This window comes from Felis catus, chromosome B4, assembly GCF_018350175.1.
Source record: "Felis catus isolate Fca126 chromosome B4, F.catus_Fca126_mat1.0, whole genome shotgun sequence".
Classification (NCBI taxonomy): Eukaryota; Metazoa; Chordata; class Mammalia; order Carnivora; family Felidae; genus Felis; species Felis catus.
This window is the reverse complement of record NC_058374.1, coordinates 78,177,422-78,198,438: the sequence shown is the minus strand read 5'-3', so window position 1 is coordinate 78,198,438 and position 21,017 is coordinate 78,177,422. Positions and strand designations below refer to the sequence as shown.

Here is a 21,017-nt window from a genome sequence, read left to right as displayed (position 1 = left end):
GCAGCAGGTCACAGGCTCTGGCCAGCACAGCAGGGGGTGGAGGTGAAGGGCAGTAACTTCCAGAGCACACTTTCTCTTCTTTCTCTTTCTAGAGTTTGCCTCTAAGGGTAGTTCCTAAATTCCACATGAAGCCTCCCCCCTCTCTGTGAAGTAAAGAGTGGGGGGGGGGGGGGGGAGAAAAAAAAAACAGCAACAACAATTTTTTTCCCTTGACGTTTAAACTGTGCAAAGCAAGATTCGGTGAGTAGAAATCCTTGAAACAAGCAGGCAGACAAGTTAATAAATGAGCTACTTACTCCACATTCTTCGACCATTCAGGAGGGTTACTAAAAGTCATGAATACACAGTTGGTCAAAATAGTGCACATAATGATCATGCTAAATACTGTAGAAAAGAGTCAAGGGAGAATGTACAAAATCTGGCCTGTTTTCTTCCTCAGAAAGCAAACACGTTTCACACTGGGTATCATGAGAATTAAATCGGTAACCTGAAAGGAGAATGCCACCATATGTATCTACACCTGACCAGAGAACTGTGGGTGGACACAGCAGGAAGGCCACTTTCAAAAGGCCTGTCACTGCTCTACCCCTTTTGGATAAAACATTCCCCCCTCTTGCCACTTTAGCCTCAGCTATGGAATAAGCCTCCAAATACCTTTATACACAGTAACCTGAAATCTACCCGTCTACTGGATGCCAAAGTCATCAGGTGACAAAGTAAATTGAATCGAACTTGTATTATTCAGTACTCATTTATTAATTTACCTTATGCAACTACTTACTTGAAAATCTACATGCAATTAATGGTTTACTTTTAATTTTAATTGAAGTATAGTCGATATATACAATGTTACGTTAGCTCGGGTTTAGAACGTAACAGTTCACTTTTCTCCCTCGTTCTCCAAAGGGCTGAGTTGTCCTTGGAGGGCAATGCTACAGCCACTATGTGTGGCATTTGCACCATTTGGGAAACCAGTTATGGCCTGTTGGGCAAGGATTTCAAGGACATCTGTACCGCTGTACCCCTAAAAATTAGATAACGGGGTAAATTCATCTGATCATTTTGAAAGCGCCCAGGAATGCTTATGGATAACAAACCACTTTGATGTCTTTTCAGTCCACCCAAGATTTTTCTCAGCCCTTTCTGTTCTTGTCTACTGAGAAAAAAATAAACTCCTTTAGGTCAGCATGGGAGTTATTCAAACTCAAACTGTCACTTTACCCAGCAGAGAAGCCATATCTCATTTGTTGCTAACTCACTCTCTCTTGCTAATGGCATTCACCATCTTCATTCTACTAATGGAGTTTCAAAAACAAAAAATACTTCTCACGGCTGGGTTTTTCTTCCGGGAATCATAACAGAAGACATTGTCTTCTGAACCAGCAAAAAGGGAAGAAGTCCATTGTGAATTATTTATTCCTTATAAACCTTTAGATTTCAGAACTACGTTACTTGTAAACCACTGATTTCAGAATCAAGCTACTAAATTCTTAGAGTTAATAAAATGTGGCAAAAGCTTATTAGCAAACCAATTTGCCCAAGTTGCAACTGCTGCTTCCTCATCTTACCCGGAGGATACACTATCCTTGGGAGCACAGGACTAAGCACTGACAGATTCAACACCAACCATAAAATTTTAAAGTTATGCAAAGTAGCTAAACCCATCACATAATTTTTTATCTGTCATATGCTCTCCTATATTAATAAGATTTAAAAAAAAAGGCAGGCCACATGAGTAAATTGGCATTTTCTATTTAAGGGCAGTAAAAATACCAGAAAGATGCATATCAGTCTTACAATCTAGATCTAAACCTCTGTACCGAGGAGGCCATTTAATCTGAGACTATCTCAGACACTTTCCATACCCACTGCTCAAGAGATCAGAAACATACAAGGCCGATCTCTAAAGCATTCATTCAACTATTTGCGCTCAACGAAGCAGTCTTCCCCAAAATTCTAATATCGGACTTACGCTAAAGAACTGAATCATATGCTCAGGATAAAATTACTGAAGCCTGAGCGCTTTAAAAAGTTATAGGTTATCATCTTAATCTGTCTCTCTTCACGATACCAACGAAATTCCAGACTCCCATGATATCATCCTAGGAAAAAAGAATTTGCTGAAGCTCAGCTCAGGATCCGGAAGAAGTTCACTCACACTTCTGACTGGTGGGATAGTCAAGTACACTATTGATAAACTACTTAATATACAATTCGATTGTCAAAGTTCAGAAACGTGTAGCAGTGAGCATGCAACTTCTGCACTCCACATTTGTGAAAAGGATATGAATGTATCAAAATTTTAATAGCTATTCTTCTTATCAGGTTAAAAGGACTTAAAATGTACAAGGCAGGCGTGGCACTGAATCTGAAGAGAGTTTTCCCTCTGTTTAATACTACAAAGGTCTGTGGAGAAAGAAAAAGAGAAATTATTAAAGCATGGGAATTAATCACCACTTCACAACATTTTTTTCTAGGCAAGAAATAAATAAACTCAAATATACTTATACTTTTGACTTCCCAATTTGGTTTCTAAGGCAAGAAACCCTAAAGCTCCACGTCTCTCTTACCCTCACCTCCCTCCCCTGCCCTGCCCCAGATTATGTACATAATACACAGTGGGCACTGTCTTAGCAGTTTCATACATTTCTGTAAACTTCTTTCCTTCTTTCAGAAATAAGCCATTTGAACTGTACCGGGGCCGTATCTCGGCCAGCTCTGGACAAGGTGCTGAAGTTCATTAATATAGGATTTATTTACTCCACGAATGTTTCCTAAGTCCCTACTACGTTCCAGGCAATGATCTAGGGGCTTGGGAAACAGCAGGGAACAAGGCTACCATGGTGTGGGGAGCTTATATTCCAATGGGGAAGACAGACTACAAATAAACACAATGAACAAGTAAATTATATACAAGTGCAAGTGCTATGGAAGAAGGAGGAAGATGAAGAAAGGGGAGTGCTGGGGTCAGGGGACGAGGGAACACAGAGGTGACAGTTTGAAAGGACGTGGTCAGGGTACGCCTACTGAGAAAAAAGATGTAAGCAAAGACTTGAAGTTAAGTGAGAAGAGTTCTTCATTCCACCAATATATACCTACCAAGTCTGCTCTATCTGCCTTTTTTATTTTTTAACGTTTATTCATTTTTTGGGAGACAGAGACAGCATGAGCAGGGGAGGGGCAGAGAGAAAGGGAGACACAGAATCTGAAACAGGCTCCAGGCTCTGAGCTGTCAGCACAGAGCCCGATGCGGGGCTCGGACTCACGAACTGTGAGATTACCACTTGAGCCGAAGTAGGACGTTCACTGACTGAGCCACCCGGGTGCCCCAATTCCATCTGCCTTTGAAGAGCCTCTATTATCACCCTTATCAAATTCATTCAACCATATTTTCCACCACAAATCTTCCTGTCTGGCCAAATGAGTACACGTTACAATAACTCGAAATGTTGGCCTCTGCTCACGTTGCTTGTCCGACCCAGAATGCTTTTCTCGTCTCACAAATTCAATTCAATCAAAATACTTTTGAGCATCTATTTTGTGTGAAACTGTATAAAGTTGTACTTTTAGAGAAGACATACATGTGAGCTAGTAATTATGATGCAGGGTAAACACAAAGTTCAATAACAAAAATACGTGTAATGTATGAGAGGCAGCAGGAGGGAGGGTTTTCTCTCCCTTCGGGTAGGGAATGAAAGGGAGGAGAGTGAGCTGGCAGGTGTTCACAAAAGAAGGTAACTAGTATTTGGAAAGTTCTTTTTTTTTTTTTTAAAGTTCATTTACTTAATTTGAGACAGACAGTGCAAGCGGGGGAGGGGCAGAGAAAAAGGGAGAGGGAGAATCCCAAGCAGGCTCCATGCTCAGCACTGAGCCCGATGTGGGGCTCGATCTCCGGAACTGGAATGACCTGAACTGACAGCAAGAGTCAGATGCTTAACTGACTGAGCCACCCAGGAGCTCCTGGAAGGGGTTTTAAAGGATAACGGGGGAAGGGCTGGCAGATAAAGGGCGAAAGGTTGGCAGGGAAAGGGAACAGCATAGTATGTATGGAGGCATAGTAGCACACAACCACGGGCTGTTTTGGGGAGACTGACAAGTAATTCGGGGTTGCAGGAGGATAAACAGAGAAGGGGTGCCGCAGATTGTGAAGCTGGAGGTACAGGGGCCCCACCAGACTGAGTTCCTAAGGAGACAAGGCCGGGGGCAAGTACACAGCACCAACACCTTACTAGCGGATGAAAGGGCAGATGGTCAAATGTTGGCCATGTTAAGTAGGCTTTTTAAAAAACGTAGAGCAGTCCATGCTTGTAATTACATACAAGGCACAGGACTTAAGTTCTATCTCATTACCCAAAGATAAGCTTTGCTGCTTATATATCTTTTTTTGTATGTCTTTTCAGAACTTTTCTGTGTAAATACAAGCACACAGATACAGCCTTAAAAAGACTCTCTCTCTCTTGGATGGGATTGTACTATAAATACTCTTCTGCACCTTGCATTAAAAAAATGATCCCCCACAAAGAAAAGCCCAGGACCAGATGGCTTCACTGATGAATTCCACCAAATGTTTAAAGAATTAATACCAATCCTTTGCAAACTCTTCCAAAAAAACAGAAGATGACACACTTCCCAACTCATTCTGTAAGGCCGGTATTGCCTTGATACAAAATTAGACAAAGATACCATAAGAAAAAAAAAAATAAAACTAAAGACTAATATCCCTTGTGAATATAGATACAAAAGCCTCAACAAAATACCAGCAAACTGAATCCTGCCGCATATAAACAGGATTACAGGGGGTGCCTGGATGGCTCAGAGGGTTCAGTATCTGACTCAATCTCAGCTCAGGTCATGATCTCATGGTTTGTGAGACTGAGCCCCGTGTCGGACTCTGAGCTGACAGTGCAGAGCCTGCTTGGGATTCTCTCACTGCCCCTCCCTGACTTGTGCTCATACATTCTCTCTCAAAATAAATAAATAAACATTAAAAAAAGTATTATACACCATGATCAAGTGGGATTTATCCCAGAAATACAAAGACGGTTTAACGTGTGAAAAATCAATGTAATGCAACACGTTAATAAAATAAAGGACAATAACTGCATGATCATCTCAACAGATGCAGAAAAAGCATTCGACAAAATCCAACACTCTTTCATTTTTTTTAATGTTTACTTTATTTTTGAGAGAGAGAAAGAGAGACAGAGTGCAAGAAGGGGAGGAGCTAAGAGAGAGGGAGACACACAATCCGAAGCAGGCTCCAGGCTCTGAGCTGTCAGCACAGAGCTTGACGCAGGGCTTGGACCCACGAACCATGAGACCATGACTGGAGTTGAAGTCAGATGTTTAACTGACTGAGTCACCCAGGTGCCCCCCCAATGCTCTTTCATAATAAAAACACCCAATAAACTAGAAATAGAAGGGAACTTCCTTAACCTGATAAAGAGCATCTATGAAAAAAAACCACAGCTAACATCACATTTAATGACAAGACTGAAAGCTTCCTCCCAAAGAGCAGGAACAAGACAAGGATGTCCCTCTCACCACTTCTATTCCATATTGTACTGGATGTTCTAGGCAAGGCAAGTAAGCAAGTAAAAGAATTTCTGTTTTCAGATGAAATGGTCTTGTATACAGTTAACTCTAAGGAATACACAGACACAAAACTAAAAACAAGAACAAAACACAAAACTATTAGAGCTCATAAACAAGTTCAGCACAGATTCAAGATACAAGATAAATACATAAAAGTAAGTTGTATTTCTATACACTAGCAATAGACAATCCAGAAATTAAGAAAACAACTCCATTTACAAGAGCATCCAAAAGAACAAAATACCTAGGAATAAGTTTAATAAAAGAAGTATAAGATTTGTACACTGAAAACTACAAAACATCATTCAAAGACATTTTTTAAAAAGACCTAAACCAGGGGCGCCTGGGTGGCGCAGTCGGTTAAGCGTCCGACTTCAGCCAGGTCACGATCTCGCGGTCCGTGAGTTCGAGCCCCGCGTCGGGCTCTGGGCTGATGGCTCGGAGCCTGGAGCCTGTTTCCGATTCTGTGTCTCCCTCTCTCTCTGCCCCACCCCCGTTCATGCTCTGTCTCTCTCTGTCCCCAAAAAAATAAACGTTGAAAAAAAAAAATTAAAAAGACCTAAACCAGTGGAAAGACACCTTGTGTTCAGGGATTAGAAGACATAATGTTGTTAAGATGGCAATCCTCCCCAAACTAATCTACAAATTCAATGCAACGCCAATCAAAATTTCAACTGCTTTTTTTGGGCAGAAATTAACAAGTTGAAAATTCATATTCAATTCATATAGAAATGCAAGGGAACCAAAATAGCCAAAACAATTTCGAAAAATAAGAACAAAGTTGAGGACTCACACTTCCCTGTTACAAAGCTCACTACAAAGCTATAGTAATCAAGACCGTGGTACTACTAGCAGGGTGCCTGGGTGGCTCAGTCAGTTAAGCGTCTGACTTCGGCTCAGGTCATGATCTCACGGTCCGTGAGTTCAAGCCCTGTGTTGAGCTCTGTGCTGACAGCTCAGAGCCTGAAGCTTGCTTCAGAGATTGTGTCTCTCTCTCTCACTGTCTCTGCCCCTCCCTGCTTGCATTCTATCTCTCTCTTTCTCTCTCTCAAAAATAATAAACATTAAAAAAAAAAAAGACTGTGGTGCTAGCATAAGGATAGACATATCTATCAATAGAACAGAACTGAGAATTCAGAAATGAGCCCATACATCTATGTTAATTGATTTTTTTTAAGGGTGCCGAGGTAATTCAAAGGGAAAGAGTAGCCTTCAATAATTAGCGCTTAGACAATTGGGTAACCACATGCAAAAGAATTGAATCCGGACCTGTACTTCACATCTTATACAAACATTAACTCAAAATGGAATGAAAACCTGAATGTAAGAGCTAAAATGATAAAACTCTTAGAAGAAAACAAAAGTGTAAATCTTCACATCTTTGGATCAGGCAATGGTGTCATATTTGTGACACCTAAGGCACAAGCGACCAAACTGAAAAGAGATAAATTGGACTTCATTAAAATTCAAAATTTTGTGCAAAATGACACTACCAAGAAAGTTTAAAAAAACCCCACATAATGGGAGAAAATATTTGCAAATTGTGAATCTAATAAGGATCTAGCAGCCAAAATAGAAAAGGACTCTTAGAGCTCAGCAGCAGTAAAAAGACAATCTAGTTTTAAAAAAGATTAGAAAAAGCAAACAAATGGCCAATAGGCACACGAAAAGATGTTCAACATCAAAAGTTTTTAAGGAAATGAAAATAAAACCACATGAGACAGCACTTCACACCTACCAGGATGAATATAATGAACAACAACAACAACATAGAAAAGAAAAAGCGCTGGCAAGGATATAGAGAAATTAGAACCCTCACACATTATTGGCGGGACTGTAAAATAGTACAGCCATCTTGGAAAACAGTTTGCCAGTTCTTTATTTTATTTTTTTTTTAATTTTTTTTTTAACATTTATTTATTTTTAATTTTTTTTTTTCAACGTTTATTTATTTTTGGGACAGAGAGAGACAGAGCATGAACGGGGGAGGGGCAGAGAGAGAGGGAGACACAGAATCGGAAACAGGCTCCAGGCTCTGAGCCATCAGCCCAGAGCCCGACGCGGGGCTCGAACTCACGGACCGCGAGATCGTGACCTGAGCTGAAGCCGGACACTTAACTGACTGCGCCACCCAGGCGCCCCTTGCCAGTTCTTTAAAAGTTAAACACAAAGTTACCGTAGGACCCAGCAATTCCTCTCCTAGGTGTATGACCAGAAGAACTAGAAACAGGTATTCACACAAAAACTCATACACGAATGTTCATTAATACATTATTCAAAATACTACTAAGCACAAAGGACCCTAATGTTCATCAATGATGAATGAATAAACAAGATGTGGTCTATCATTATATAATGGGATGTCAGTCAGTCTTAAAAGGAATAAGATTCATACACATGTTACAACACAGATAAACCCTGAAGACATCATGCTAAGTGAAATAAGACAGACACAAAAGGACAGATATAGGATTCCACTTCTATGAGGAACCTGGAATAGGCAAATTCACAGAGAAAGAAAGTAGAATGGAGTTTACCAGGGACTGGAGGAGGGGAAATGGAGAGTGACTATTTAATGGATACAAGTTTCTCTCTGGGATGTTGAAAAAGTTCTGGAGATGGATGGTGGTGATGATTGTACAACATGGTGGATATATTTAATATCACTGAACTGGGTACTTAAAAATGGTTAAGGGGCGCCTGGGTGGCTCAATTGGTTAAGCATCTGACTTGTGGTTTCGGCTTAGGTAATAATCTGACTCTTGGTTTCATGAATTCAAGCCCCGCGTCAGGCTCTGTGTTGGCAGCACGGAGCCTGCTTGGGATTCTCTCCCATTTCCTCTCTCTCTCTGCCTTTCCCCAACTCGCGCTATCTCTCTCTCAAAATAAATAAACTTTATTATTACTTTTTTAACGTTTATTTTTGAGAGAGACACACACACACAGAGTGTGAGTGGGGAGGGGCACAGAGAGAGAGACGGAGACACAAAATCTGAAGTGGGCTCCCGGCTTTTAGCGGTCAGCACAGAGCCCGATGTGGGGCTCGAACTCACAAATGGTGAGATCATGACCTGAGCTGAAGTCGGACGCTTAACTAACTGAGCCAGCCAGGTGCCCCAATAAAGAAACTTTAAAAAATTTTAATAAAAAATAGTTAAAATGATAAATTTCATGTTACATCTATTTTACCACAATAAAAATACATACATTATTACCTGAAGAGTGTCTAGTAAGGTGTTATTGATAAACTTTTAAAAATTAGCTTTATTCCAAGCCAAATAGTAGAATTAAGAATAGTAATAGCTAAAAGTGGTTCCTAACCCATTCTGAACTTCAGAGTGATTTGAGGAGCTTTTTGGAAACTAAACACATCTGGGCCCAGAAAAAAGGAAAGAAAGAAAGAAATTAAGGATTATACATGCCACAACATGGGTTAACCTTGAAAATCCTGAAAAGAATTCAGACACAAAAGGTCACATATTGTAGGATTCTACTTATATGAAAGGCCCAGTATAGGCAGATCTATGACAAAAAGTTGGTCAGTGGCTGCCTAGGGCTGGATGGAGAGGGGAATGGGGGAGTCACTGCTAATGGATCTCACTGGGGTGACAAGAATGTTCTGGAATTAGATAGTGGTGACAACTGCATGACCTGTGAACAAGAAACCAATGAAAAGCACACTTGAAAATGGCGAACTGTCTAGCTTGTGAATGATATCTCAGTAAAAAACACACCACAGCAACAAAACAAAACAGTGAACCATTTTAAGAAGTGTAAGACATATAAAAAGGTCTAAAGAATGATACCACTAACATCTATCTATGTACCCATCAGGAGCTGAAGAGCTAAGGCCTTACCGATACTGCTCCTTCCGGCACACGCTCCAAATATACCCCCTCTTCCCAGAAAGGAGGCGTGATTTTGAATTTCACCCTGAGGTCCCACTTTTTAATGAAATATCCCCAATGACTCTGAGCTCTCCCTTTTCTGAACTTTTTTTTTTTTAAGAGTATTTATTTTGAGAGAGAGCGAAAGAGCACGCAAGTGGGGGAAGGGCAGAGAGAGAGGAGGAGAGAATTCCAAGCAGGCTCTGCACTGTCAGCGTGGAGCCTGATGTGGGGCTCGAACTCATGAACCATGAGATCATTACCTGAGCTAAATTCGAACTGACTTAACTGACTGGACCGCCTTTTTTTTTTTTTTTTTTAAACCCTTCTTTCCTGGCGCCTCCCCCCAACAGTTACCCCTGAAACTAGAGGGCAGAAATCAATCTCATACTTCCTCCCACGGTTCCAGGAGAAGGCTCAACCCATGCCACGCACTCCCAATAAACAGCTGCTGACACATTATTATTTTTTAAAAGATCCTTTCCTCGGGGCGCTTGGGTGGCTCAGTCGGTTAAGTGTCCGACTTCGGCTCAGGTCATGATCTTGTGGTTCACAAGTTCGAGCCCCGCGTCGGGCTCTGTGCTGACAGCTCGGAGCCTGGAGCCTGCTTCCAAATTCTGTGTCTCCCTCTCTCTGACCCTCCCCCCATTCATGCTCTGTCTCTCTCTGTCTCAAAAATAAATAAATGTTAAAAAAAAAGTTAAAAATCAATCAATCAATAAATAAAAGATCCTTTCCTCTCTTCTTCTGTTCTTTCCTTTGGTAATCTGGCAGTCACGCCTTTCTCTCCCAAGTAGGAAAGCAGTGCTGGTATTGAGCCACATCCACTCTGGAAATGCTCAATTCACTATCCCTAGAGACTGCAGTGCGAAATCGTTCTTCCTGTTACTAGAGGGTATTGGCTCCGGCAGGGCATGCTGCAGGGAAGCCGAATCCTAAAAGCAAGAGGGCGCGGTAGACCCAGGGTTAGGCTGAAAACAGGTCAGAGGCCGGGTCTTCCATATTTTGGCTACCCAAAGAAACAAAGACCCCGGGGCCTTTCCCGAAACCCCCTCTCTGAAGTACTTGTAGGCCTCTGTTTCTATAGCAACTCCCTCTATGAAAATGCCAAGCCTTTCAAATAACCTCCCCATTCAACCTCATAATATTCCTGTGAAGTATGGCTGAGGAGGGATTGTTGTCCTCTATGCATTTTACAAAAGCTCAGGAGAGGGACACCACCTATTGAAGGTCGCGCAGCCCAGAGCAGCATGTTATGCCAAGTTGAGAGCCTCTTTACCGCTTCTACTGTGCCAGATTGAGAGGCAGTTTAGCGGCAATCTGGCAGAGAATGAAACTGGTGTGGGGGATGGATTCTCTGGTGAATGAGAAATGTGAGCCCCTGGGGTACGCTACAGAAAAGCCTAAGCAACAATGAAAGAAGTGCTGGCCCATGTCCCAGGATCTCAAAACCACCAGGCCGGGCCTTGACAACATCACCCACCTGCCTTAGAAGAAGACAGGGAAGAGGACTTTTAAAAGTAACGTCCCCTGCACCTTCCGTTCCTCTTATCTTTTAGTTCGATCGTGGTGGAAAGACAGGTCTCGAGGTGCCACCGAGGGGACTTCCTATCGCAGAGTCAGCATCTGCGCATTAATAAGTCTCTGCTGCCTGATTAATGAACAAACGCTTGTATGTGCGAGGTGAGGGACAAGAAGGAAAGGCAAAAGAAAAGGAAGACAGTAAGACACTGAAACTGTTAGCTTTGGTTGAAGAAAAACCAGGAGGCAGCTAAGATCCTGAATTAGTAAGAGCTGGCGAGGAAAGTAGGGATCTTCAGTGAATTTTAAAACTACAGCTTTATAGGTATATGGGCTTTATTAAGAATGTTTTAAATGTGAAGTAGAAATTTCATAATGAATCGTACTGAACACTGCACACAGAATAAATAGTTTATCAGCACTCCTTTCTAAATATTTACATCCTAGATCTTCATCAAGTAGAAAAACAAGGTATTTTTTTCTATTCAAAGAGAAACAAACACATAAGCCACACTAAATTTCCTGAAATGAAGAGGAATCCTCCATACTTCAAGTAGCGAGTTGTATTACAATAAAACACACTTTTTGTTAAAATAATTATTTACAGGGGCGCCTGGGTGGCTCAGTCAGTTAAGCGTCCGACTTCAGCTCAGGTCACGATCTCGCGGTCCGTGAGAGTCGGGCTCTGGGCTGCTGGCTCAGAGCCTGGAGCCTGCTTCCGATTCTGTGTCTCCCTCTCTCTCTGCCCCTCCCCCGTTCATGCTCTGTCTCTCTCTGTCTCAAAAAATAAATAAACGTTTAAAAAAAATTAAAAAAAATAATTATTTACATATACTTAATTTATATGCAGTTTTTCATAACTGCATATTTAGCATAAAACAATATAGTGTCTGAACTAACACAAGTTATCGAAGCTTAGGAATCTCCCTTTTGACACTGGTCTGTGTGGTGCTTATATGAGAAATAGAATAGTATATATCAGGAGTCAGCAAATTTGACTTGTAAAGAGCCACACAGTAAATACCGTAGGCTCTGTGGGCCATACAGTCAACTCAACCCTGCCCCTGTGGTGCAAAAGTAACCTCAGACAATATGTAAACAAGTAAGAGTGGCTGTGTTTCAATAAAACTTTATTTATGGACAAGGAAATTTAAACTTCATGTAATTTTCACACATCACAATGTATTGTGACTTTTGACTTTTCCGTAACCATTTACAAACGTACAAACCCTTGTGAACTCACGGGCCACACAACAACAAATGGCAGAGATGACCTGACCCATGGGACACAGGCGATTGATCCCTGTTATACACTAACACCAGTTCCAGACCTAGGCCAGACTGGCTGCATAGGGATTACGTGAGTAGCTTTTTTAAAAAATGCAAATTCACAAGCCCCACCCCAGAGGTTCTGATGCAGTAAGCTGCAGAGGAATCTGTGCTCACCAGGATTTTGGGAACCACCAGGTCACCTCCCGGGTCCCTAAAACAGTGGGGTTTCGAAACACTTGTCTTAAAACACTTAGGTTCTCCGGCTTCAACTGCTCCTACCTCGCTGTACGGCCTGGACTGCATCTCTCTGGATCCGATTTTCCTTGTCTACAATATGAGAGAGAGGGCTGCCTGATGGGCGTGCCCAGGTCCTTTCCTGCTCTGACATCTGACTCTGATTTAGAAAATATGCAGAAGCATCCAAGACTAAGTACAACAAAGCAGCAAACCATACTTCGGAGGAGGAAGCCCATTATTATTTATTCTTTCACGTTACATCTTGGTGGAACTCTCCTGAATTGGTTATTTTGCTCCTTCATGGGATACTCTGTCAAGTTCAGGGTCAACAGCATTTGATACTATCTTGAGAACTACACTTATGTGGGCAGGGGGCAGCAGGGAGCAGCCCCACGGCACAGCTGCCCACAGGCCCCATTCCCCTGCCCTATCTGCCAGGCTTTTAGGCCCTCTTCTCAGCAGGACAGAGAATACAAGAGAGAAGATGAAGCGGCCTGACTGGTGATGGGCTAACTAAAACAATATATATATTTAAAGCATGCCCCATGCGTGGCTAATAAAATCTCAGTAATCATCATTAAACTGCTGATGAGAATCCAGAAAAGGAGATTCGTCCCTTGTTCAAACACTGGATTCTTCAAAGCCCGGGATGAGTGGAAAGGAAAAGCAGGCGTTGGATTCTTACGAGAATACTTCTTAAGCAAGAATAACTTGGTGTCCATGCAGTCCAATAATATTTTACCTAATCTGTCTTAAATTAGATCTTTGTGAAGTAAACGAGTTAAAAGGAAAACTGAAATTGAATTGTGGTTTACTGCCCAAGGGGAAATATCAGTTTATAAAAACAGCCACTGAATGCGTTTGAACACAAGGCCCATTAAGAGCAGTGGAACAGCTCTTAACGAGTTATGGCATGGAGAATTAATAAATATGTCATTCGGGCATAAAATGAACCTTCTGAAAAGCACAGGCTTTTCATTTCCAATTAGCAACGTGGGGCTTGGAGCACAGGATGGAGGAGCTTCACCACTGCTAATTCAGGGTAAGATGTATCCTCTTCCGGGTCTACGATAAGGGAAAGGGACACTGTGTAAGACCAGGTATGAGCCCATTCCTACACACGCCACACAAATCCTACCATACTGCAAATGCAATACAATAAATCTACACAGTTACCAAAGCACTGCAGTGCAGCCAACTTATTAGCATTTCCTCACCTTCACCCCAGGATCAGATTAACTTTTTTAATCACACAAAAAGTATAGATTGAAAGGACATTACAGAGAAGAGTGCTCAACACAGGGTGGACTATATCACAGAACAGAAAGCTTCTTAGAGAGACAAGTTTATTACCCAGCCCCTGGTTTGCTGTGGGACACACGGCTCAGGAGAGTAGCTCTCCACTCAACCAAGTTCTCCCTCTCCTGTGAGGTCATCATCTCAATTAAGGCAAAGGTAACCTGCAGGTACCTGATGACCTTCTGGCTGTAATGAACACTGAGGGGCCCAACAAGAAGGCAGCTGAAAACCAATGTCCTCTGGGTCTATCTAGCTATAGCTGTTACTGAGACTGACTTATGACTGTCTCCCAGAGTTTGGGCCATAGATCTTAACTGTTTTGATCTCTGGCACTGCCCAACCCTCTTGTTTTTAGCTGCCGTCTCTAGCCTTCAATTCTTGCCTGCCTAAACCTAACATATATACCTTATTCTCCCAGACCTATGTACCTCTTCTGTACCAGGCAAGTGGCCAGTTTGACTTACAGTAGTTGTTAGCTCTTCCTGCCTAACTCAAACTGTTAATTCCGGTAACTTCTACCAGGGGCAAATCCTCTCTGCCTATTGCTTTCAGAGTGTGCATGCACAGAGTGGTCTTCTATCCAATAATGATACAAATACAGCTGATCTGCAGGGCAGCTACAGCAGTAGTAAGGGCAGGAGTCAGGTATCCGCTGGTCAATGGTGGTTCGGCATTTGACTTCTAGCTATAGAGCCAATATGGCAGGCAACAAGCAAATGTCCTCTCAAAGTTTCCCTGCTTTAATAAAGGAAAATATAATGCTGAATCTAAATAGGTTCTAGGGGTGCCTGGGTGGCTCAGTCGGTTAAGCATCTGACTCTGGCTCAGGTCATGATCTCACAGTTCGTGGGTTCGAGCCCCACGTCGGGCTCTGTGCTGACAGCTTGGAGCCTGGAGCCTGCTTTGGATGCTGTGTCTCCCTCTCTCTCTGCCCCTCCCCTGCTCGTTTCCTGTTTCTCTCTCTCTCTCTCTCTCTCTCTCTCTCAAAAATAAACAAATAATCTTTAAAAAAATAAAAAAATAAACAGATTCTACTTCAGACCAGGAAGGTGTTCAGAAGTAAATGGCCTGTACTGTCAAAACAACTACCTCATGTTGAAAAGAGTCCAGATGCCTTTCTTTTTTTTTTTTTTTAATTTTTTTTTTAACGTTTATTTTGAGACAGAGAGAGACAGAGCATGAACGGGGGAGGGGCAGAGAGAGAGGGAGACACAGAACCGGAAGCAGGCTCCAGGCTCTGAGCCATCAGCCCAGAGCCCGACGTGGGGCTCGAACTCACGGAACGTGAGATCGTGACCTGAGCTGAAGTCAGACGCTTAACCGACTGAGCCACCCAGGCGCCCCCAGATGCCTTTCTTAATCCCAATCTGCTTAGTGGGCCCCTCAGGTGAAATCACAACTTTAGTCCCAGTATGCCTCAGGAAAGGCTCCAGCAAAGGCACAGCTGGCCTGAATTTCTTCAGTACCTGTGTCCTGGTACTAAGCTGCCTTTAGAAATACTGAACTCAAGCAGGACATGAGACACGGACAAATTCTGATTAGGCTTGTACTTCTGTTTGAACTATGAATATTTAGAGCCCTCATCTTCCAAGTCTCTATTCCACTACCCTGAGGATTGAGCAAGAGAGACCTCTAAATCCCAAATTTATGTTTTTATTGCTTTGGGTCATTGATAACTATACCATGAACTTACCTGAAGAGTAACAGTGAATGCACATTAAGCATTTACTATGTGGCAGGCACCCTACTAAGATGCCTATACAATATCTGTCACCCAGCCATGGGTAGGTACTATTTTACAGATGATGAAATTGAGGTGGAAAGGTCAAGTAACTTTCCCAAGACCGCACGATTATTCATTAAGTGGCAAAACTTAAAATCGAACTGTGGCGATCTGACTCCAGAGTCTCTGATCTTAATTCTCATACCGTACGGCAATTTTAAAAAGCTTCAAAAAAATCTAACTCTTCACTTTACAGACAAGAAAGCAAGCAGAGAGAGAGCTCTGTGCACACTGACACCACAGAGCTGAGGTTTACCAGGTCCCAGGTCTCCCGGCGTCTGGTCCTGAACGCTTTTCACCACCCCAAGTCATCTAGTCCAATCCTTGGGTCAACGAAGGAATCTCTCTTGCTTAATACCTTTAACTACGGCAAAAAGCAAAGCCCCCGCATGTGCCTCAGAGATCACAGCAGCTGGTTATGGTCTTTCCCCCAAATTAAGCCGGATGAAGGCAATGCTGGTGTCACATCTATCTGTGGCTTTGCTGTTTTCCAGGTGCTTCTGTATACACTTTCTCATTCGGTTTGACCTTGTAACCTCGTGCCCTCCAACCCACACTGGGAGCAGCTGACACCCTTCCTGCCCATATCCTGGTCGCAGGAAGCCATACCTGGCACCACAGCAGTGCTGTGTACCTGCTCCAGCGCTGAGCCTGCTGCTCCCCAAGGCCGGGCAGCTCCGAACCTCCTACATGGCCTCTCTTCCTCACTGCCCTTCAAGAGGAGGTGGACTTTGATCTTCTTCCCCCTTACCCTCTTAGGGGACACAGACTGCAGCTGCTCTGGGGTAAAGCAAAATGCATGCTTATTATGTAAAGTGTATTAACCCCTCTAGTCACTGTATTCGTATTCCAGAATATTCTATATTCTCGCTCTCTTCTTTCTTAGAAAGCAGCAGAGAGGTTTCTATAGAGGCTTTGATACAACAAAGACCTGGATTCAAGACCTAGCTCTGTTGCTTATTAGCTGTCAGGGCCTTTGTCAACTTACTTAGGTTGCTAAGACTCAGGTTTCTCACTGATAAAACAGGCATAGTGACCGACACTAGCTACTTTATCAGGTTGTGAGAATGAAATACAGAGTCACAAAAAGTACTTACTACAGTACCCGGCACAGAATAAACACACAATAAACGTGACTGTGATGCTGCCACTGCCACTCCTGCTCCTTGGCTACAAACACGGGCTGGCCGTCAGGAAGACTTGAAGGGCATGGGGCGCCTGGGGGGCTCCGTCAGCTAAGCATCTGACTCTTGATTGTGGCTCAGGTCGTGATCTCACAGTTCACAAGTTCGAGCCCCACTCTGAGCTCCGCACCGTCAGCGCAGAGCCTCCTTGAGATTTTCTCTCTACCTCTCCCTCTGCTCCTTCCCCATGCTAGTGTGTGCATGCACATGCACACGCACGTTCTCCCTCAAGTAAATACATAAACTTTAAAAAAAAAGGAGAGGGGTGCCTGGGTGGCTCAGTCGGTTAAGCGTCTGGCCTCAGCTCAGGTCACGATCTCATGTTTCGTGGGCTCGAGCCCCATGCCAGGCTCTGGGCTGTCAGCACAGAGCCTGCTTCGGATTCTGTGTCTCCCTCTCTCTCTGCCCTATCCTGCTCCCACTCTGTCTTGCTCTCTCTCGCTCTCTCTCAAAAATAAAAAAAACATTAAAGAAAAAAAAAGGAGAGTCTAAGGACTAACTTTCACATTAGTTGGTATTCACACACTTGGCAGAAGCCAGTAGGACAAGGTAGAGCAATTCTCCAGAGTCACTAGGAGACACCTGTATGGTTGCACTGGTTCAAAACAGGCCCCAGAGCTTATGTCAAACCTAGGAACTCTGGAAGGAGGAGAAAATAAAAGCTGCCTAGTATGCACACACTGGGATCCAACCTGCCTTTCCACCTTTGGCTCCTGTCATAGCCAAAGTAGTGCTCTAGTCACAAGTAAACTCACGGTGTGAAATAATTCAGCCATTCCTATGCCTCTCTGCCTTTTCAGGCACCGGTCTTTATACCCAAACTTACTCTTTCTTCTCTTCTCCAACAGCTGGATTTTTTAAAACCATATTTTATATGGTATACGTTAAGGTCCAGCTTAACTATCACCTCCTCTCTGAAGATGGCCCCATTCCACTGTCTCAAACAGAATTATCCTTCCTTCCTGTGTGTCTCCACTCCGCACCTACTCCTGTTAGAGCAGTTAATGTGGTACTGTCGCTTTTGTTTACACATCTCTGTCTCTCGCTGGACCCTGAGATCCTTAAAGGCAGGGCTATAGCTTCCAACCACCGTTTCTCAGCTCAGCAAGCAGAGTGCAGAATACGATGCCCATCTGGCATAAGGTAGAGAGCTCACATGTGTTTACTGAGCATATGAATGAATCTCGTAGACTTGAGGAAAGGATACCATACTAACTATACAACAAACCTATAACTTCACACAACTTTCTGCTAGGTGCCTGATTGACCTTTTCCACCCTTTAGCTCATCCTCCCGTAAGAATGGTTTCAGTTTGAAAAGTCTTCTCATCTTTTCTATGTCTTTCGATACCATGCTAAAGATATAGCATGAAGTAAACAAATACACTTAAAAAAACGCCCAAAACACCACATACTAGCTTCATATTGTGGCAATGTAAAATGACAGAAAATTATCTCAAAATGATAGTAGAAAACAAAAACTCAGTCTGTAATATACTCCATAGAGACAGCATGGTATGGGAGAAAGACCGTGAATATTAAATCCTACATCCCTGGAACTTAAATCTGGCTCTGCCACACACCAGCTGAGGAAATGTGAACAATTACGATTTCTGAGCCACGATGTTTTCTTACTTACAAAAATATGCGACATTCTACTGACAGCTCCCTAACACTGGTCACCCTTAAGGACTGCAGAAAATTGGGGAATCAATAATGATATCCAGAATTTAGCTGGGAATCAATAATGATATCCAGAATTTAGCTGGTGTCATCCACTAAAATAGCAGATGAAAGCAGCGGGTTTAAGGGGAGAAAGGAGTTCAATTTTGAACACACTGAGTTACCTGCAGGAAATCCAGAGAGAGATGCCTGGCAAGGTGTTGAATATTAAGGCGCGTTCTAGGCTGGAAACACAGTTTCAGGAGTACTGAGAGTATAGGTGACATCACCCAGGGAGAGTGTGCCAGGAACATGGGCCAGGTACGGAACCCGGGAGAACACCAACGTTTAAGGGAGAGGAGGGGGAAATGGGAGAGAAGGAGTAGTCTGAGATGTAAGGAGAATGCAGCCAAGGAAGTAAAGAAAAGAGCTGCAAGAATTGGGGAGCAATCAACAGTATCAAACACGGCACAGAGCTCCGGTGGGATAAGAAGTGAAACAACATCTGATAAATTTGGCAATTTGACATCACAGAGGATCTTATCTTGAGAATGCCAGCAGAGAGGGAGGATGCGGGTGAAGAAGCAGGTGGGAGGTTTGTAGGTGGTGATGCTGAGTAAAGGCTACTCTTTGAAAGTTTCAATGGCAGGAGAAGAGTGGCTAGACTAGCTGGGGATGTGGGGTCAAGTAAGGGCTCATTACAGTGCGAGAGGCTTTGACAGTGTTTAAAGCTGAGGGGAAGGAGCATGTGTGAAAAGGGAAAGACTGACAGAACAGTGTCACTGCACAGAACAGTGAGAGGAAACTGAGAGAGGGAAGTTCTAGAGAAAGTTCTAGAGAAAGTCCCCTGGATGGGGACTGATCCTGAAGAGCAGACAGGAGATTTCACCCTCTGAAATTGGGGGAATCTTTTATTTAAACTTGAATCCACAGGCCAAAGTCTGTAGCCCCAACAAAGTCTCTGGAACAGGAGTGCCTCTCCAGAGCTTATATGGAACATTCTACTGCTAGATTCAGAGGTGGCAGAAATTGTCCTATAAGGGGGCAATCCTAATCTTGAATGGTGTCAAACAGGGTTATATGTAACAAACAATATGTAAAGAATTTGCAACTCATATGAATTTGGAAGCAATGAGTAAGAGAAGTGTTCCTCTGTATAAGGACTTTACGGGCTTACTCTCTGACGAAGAAAGGATTTAAAATATGGTTAATTATCATCAGAAGATGATCGATATCACCTTGATTTTGAGACATCCTCCAACATTTCAACGGTCATTACTAAATAAGTCATTCGACTGGTCAATTTTTATTAAAATAAAAATGTTTCACACCCTGGAAAAAACTATCAGAGACTAATCCCTCTGATAGTGGTATCAATCAATCACGTGGAATTTTATGACTAAGGTGATTAGCTAATAACACACATTCCAGAATTCAGGTAAAAGGTGTCTTTCTCACTAATGTGGCTACTGGTACAAGGACTTGAGAAGACCTGAGGCTCTTTTCTGGAGAAAATGCTAGGTTCTATCTGCAGATGGCCCGGTGACTCACACTGATGCTGAAATGTACTGGACCCCTGCCTATGTAAAAATCGAAGACTGGCAAAATGTCTCAACAGAGTGACAATCCTGGCTTTTAAGTAACTCAGAAGATCGGCATTACGGGTCCTTTTAAAGATTATAATTTAGTGCTTGCTATAGGCCTATTTAAGACACCGAGTATTTAGACAGCATGTAGCCTTTGATTCTTCTGGATTCTCCAAGTTTAGTCTCCATACCAAGTTAGAGCACCACAACCTCTCAAGTACCTGGACCGTATTATCTTTAATGCGCTCACCATTATATGTAATGATGGATTTCTTTACCTGTTTATTATCTGTCTCCCCAATAAAAACTAAGTTTCCAGAGTAGCATAAAGAGATCGTCTGTTTTGTTCCCAAGGGCATGGAGCAGAGCCTGGGCATATAGAAAACGCTCAATAACAATTTATCAGATTATCAAATGAATGACTGAATGCTAGACTCTTCCTTAGCCCTCCACAATCAATCACAAAATCCTATCAACTTATCTCTGTAACACCTCTTGACTTCATCCACTCCCTTTACTTTTCACTTCCACCATCACACTTTGGACCCTCACTACCCCACGGCTGGTCTCTGTCCCAGTTCTCTTTCCATCTGGTCCACCGTATGTACCACGGCCACATTCACCTCCCCCAAGCACAGCTTCAATCACATCTCCTCAGTCCCCGACACCGTCAGTAGTTCTCCACTATTTGTCAAGTAAAGACCAAAGTTCCTGGTCTCACACTAAGTCCACCGTGATTTGGCTCCAGCTCTCCCCTCCCAGCCTCATCTCCCAAGGCTCCTCACTGATTTCCCCACATTCCAGCCCAATCAGACCCCTCAGCTTTCTCCTCCACTGTCCTACACACTGGTCTCTGAGCCTTTGCTCATATTGTTCTTTCTGCCTACAATGTTTCAGTCTACCCTTCTTTTCTAAACTCCGAAGCCTGATTCAAATACTACAATTACAATGAGGTAAGTAAGGCCCTTTCTGGGCTCCCTTATCAAAAATAG

At 43.0% G+C, this 21,017-nt stretch overlaps 1 protein-coding gene and 1 non-coding gene across 10 annotated transcripts in view; one reads left to right on the top strand and one right to left on the bottom strand.

Moving 5' to 3' along the window:
* The window catches only part of SCN8A (sodium voltage-gated channel alpha subunit 8), a 179,174-nt gene that overhangs the window by 93,655 nt on the left and 64,502 nt on the right, over positions 1–21,017 (bottom strand). For all 9 annotated transcript variants that reach the window (XM_023257081.2, XM_023257082.2, XM_023257084.2 and 6 more), the window contains exons 3-4: positions 2,288–2,406; positions 297–386 (exon numbers count right to left, since the gene is read on the bottom strand). In XM_023257081.2, coding sequence (XP_023112849.1) covers positions 297–386; positions 2,288–2,406 — 209 coding nt within the window. The remainder of the gene's footprint in view (positions 1–296; positions 387–2,287; positions 2,407–21,017) is intronic.
* Positions 14,598–14,682, top strand: TRNAQ-CUG. Its single transcript has one exon. It is a non-coding gene; the product is annotated as a tRNA-Gln (tRNA).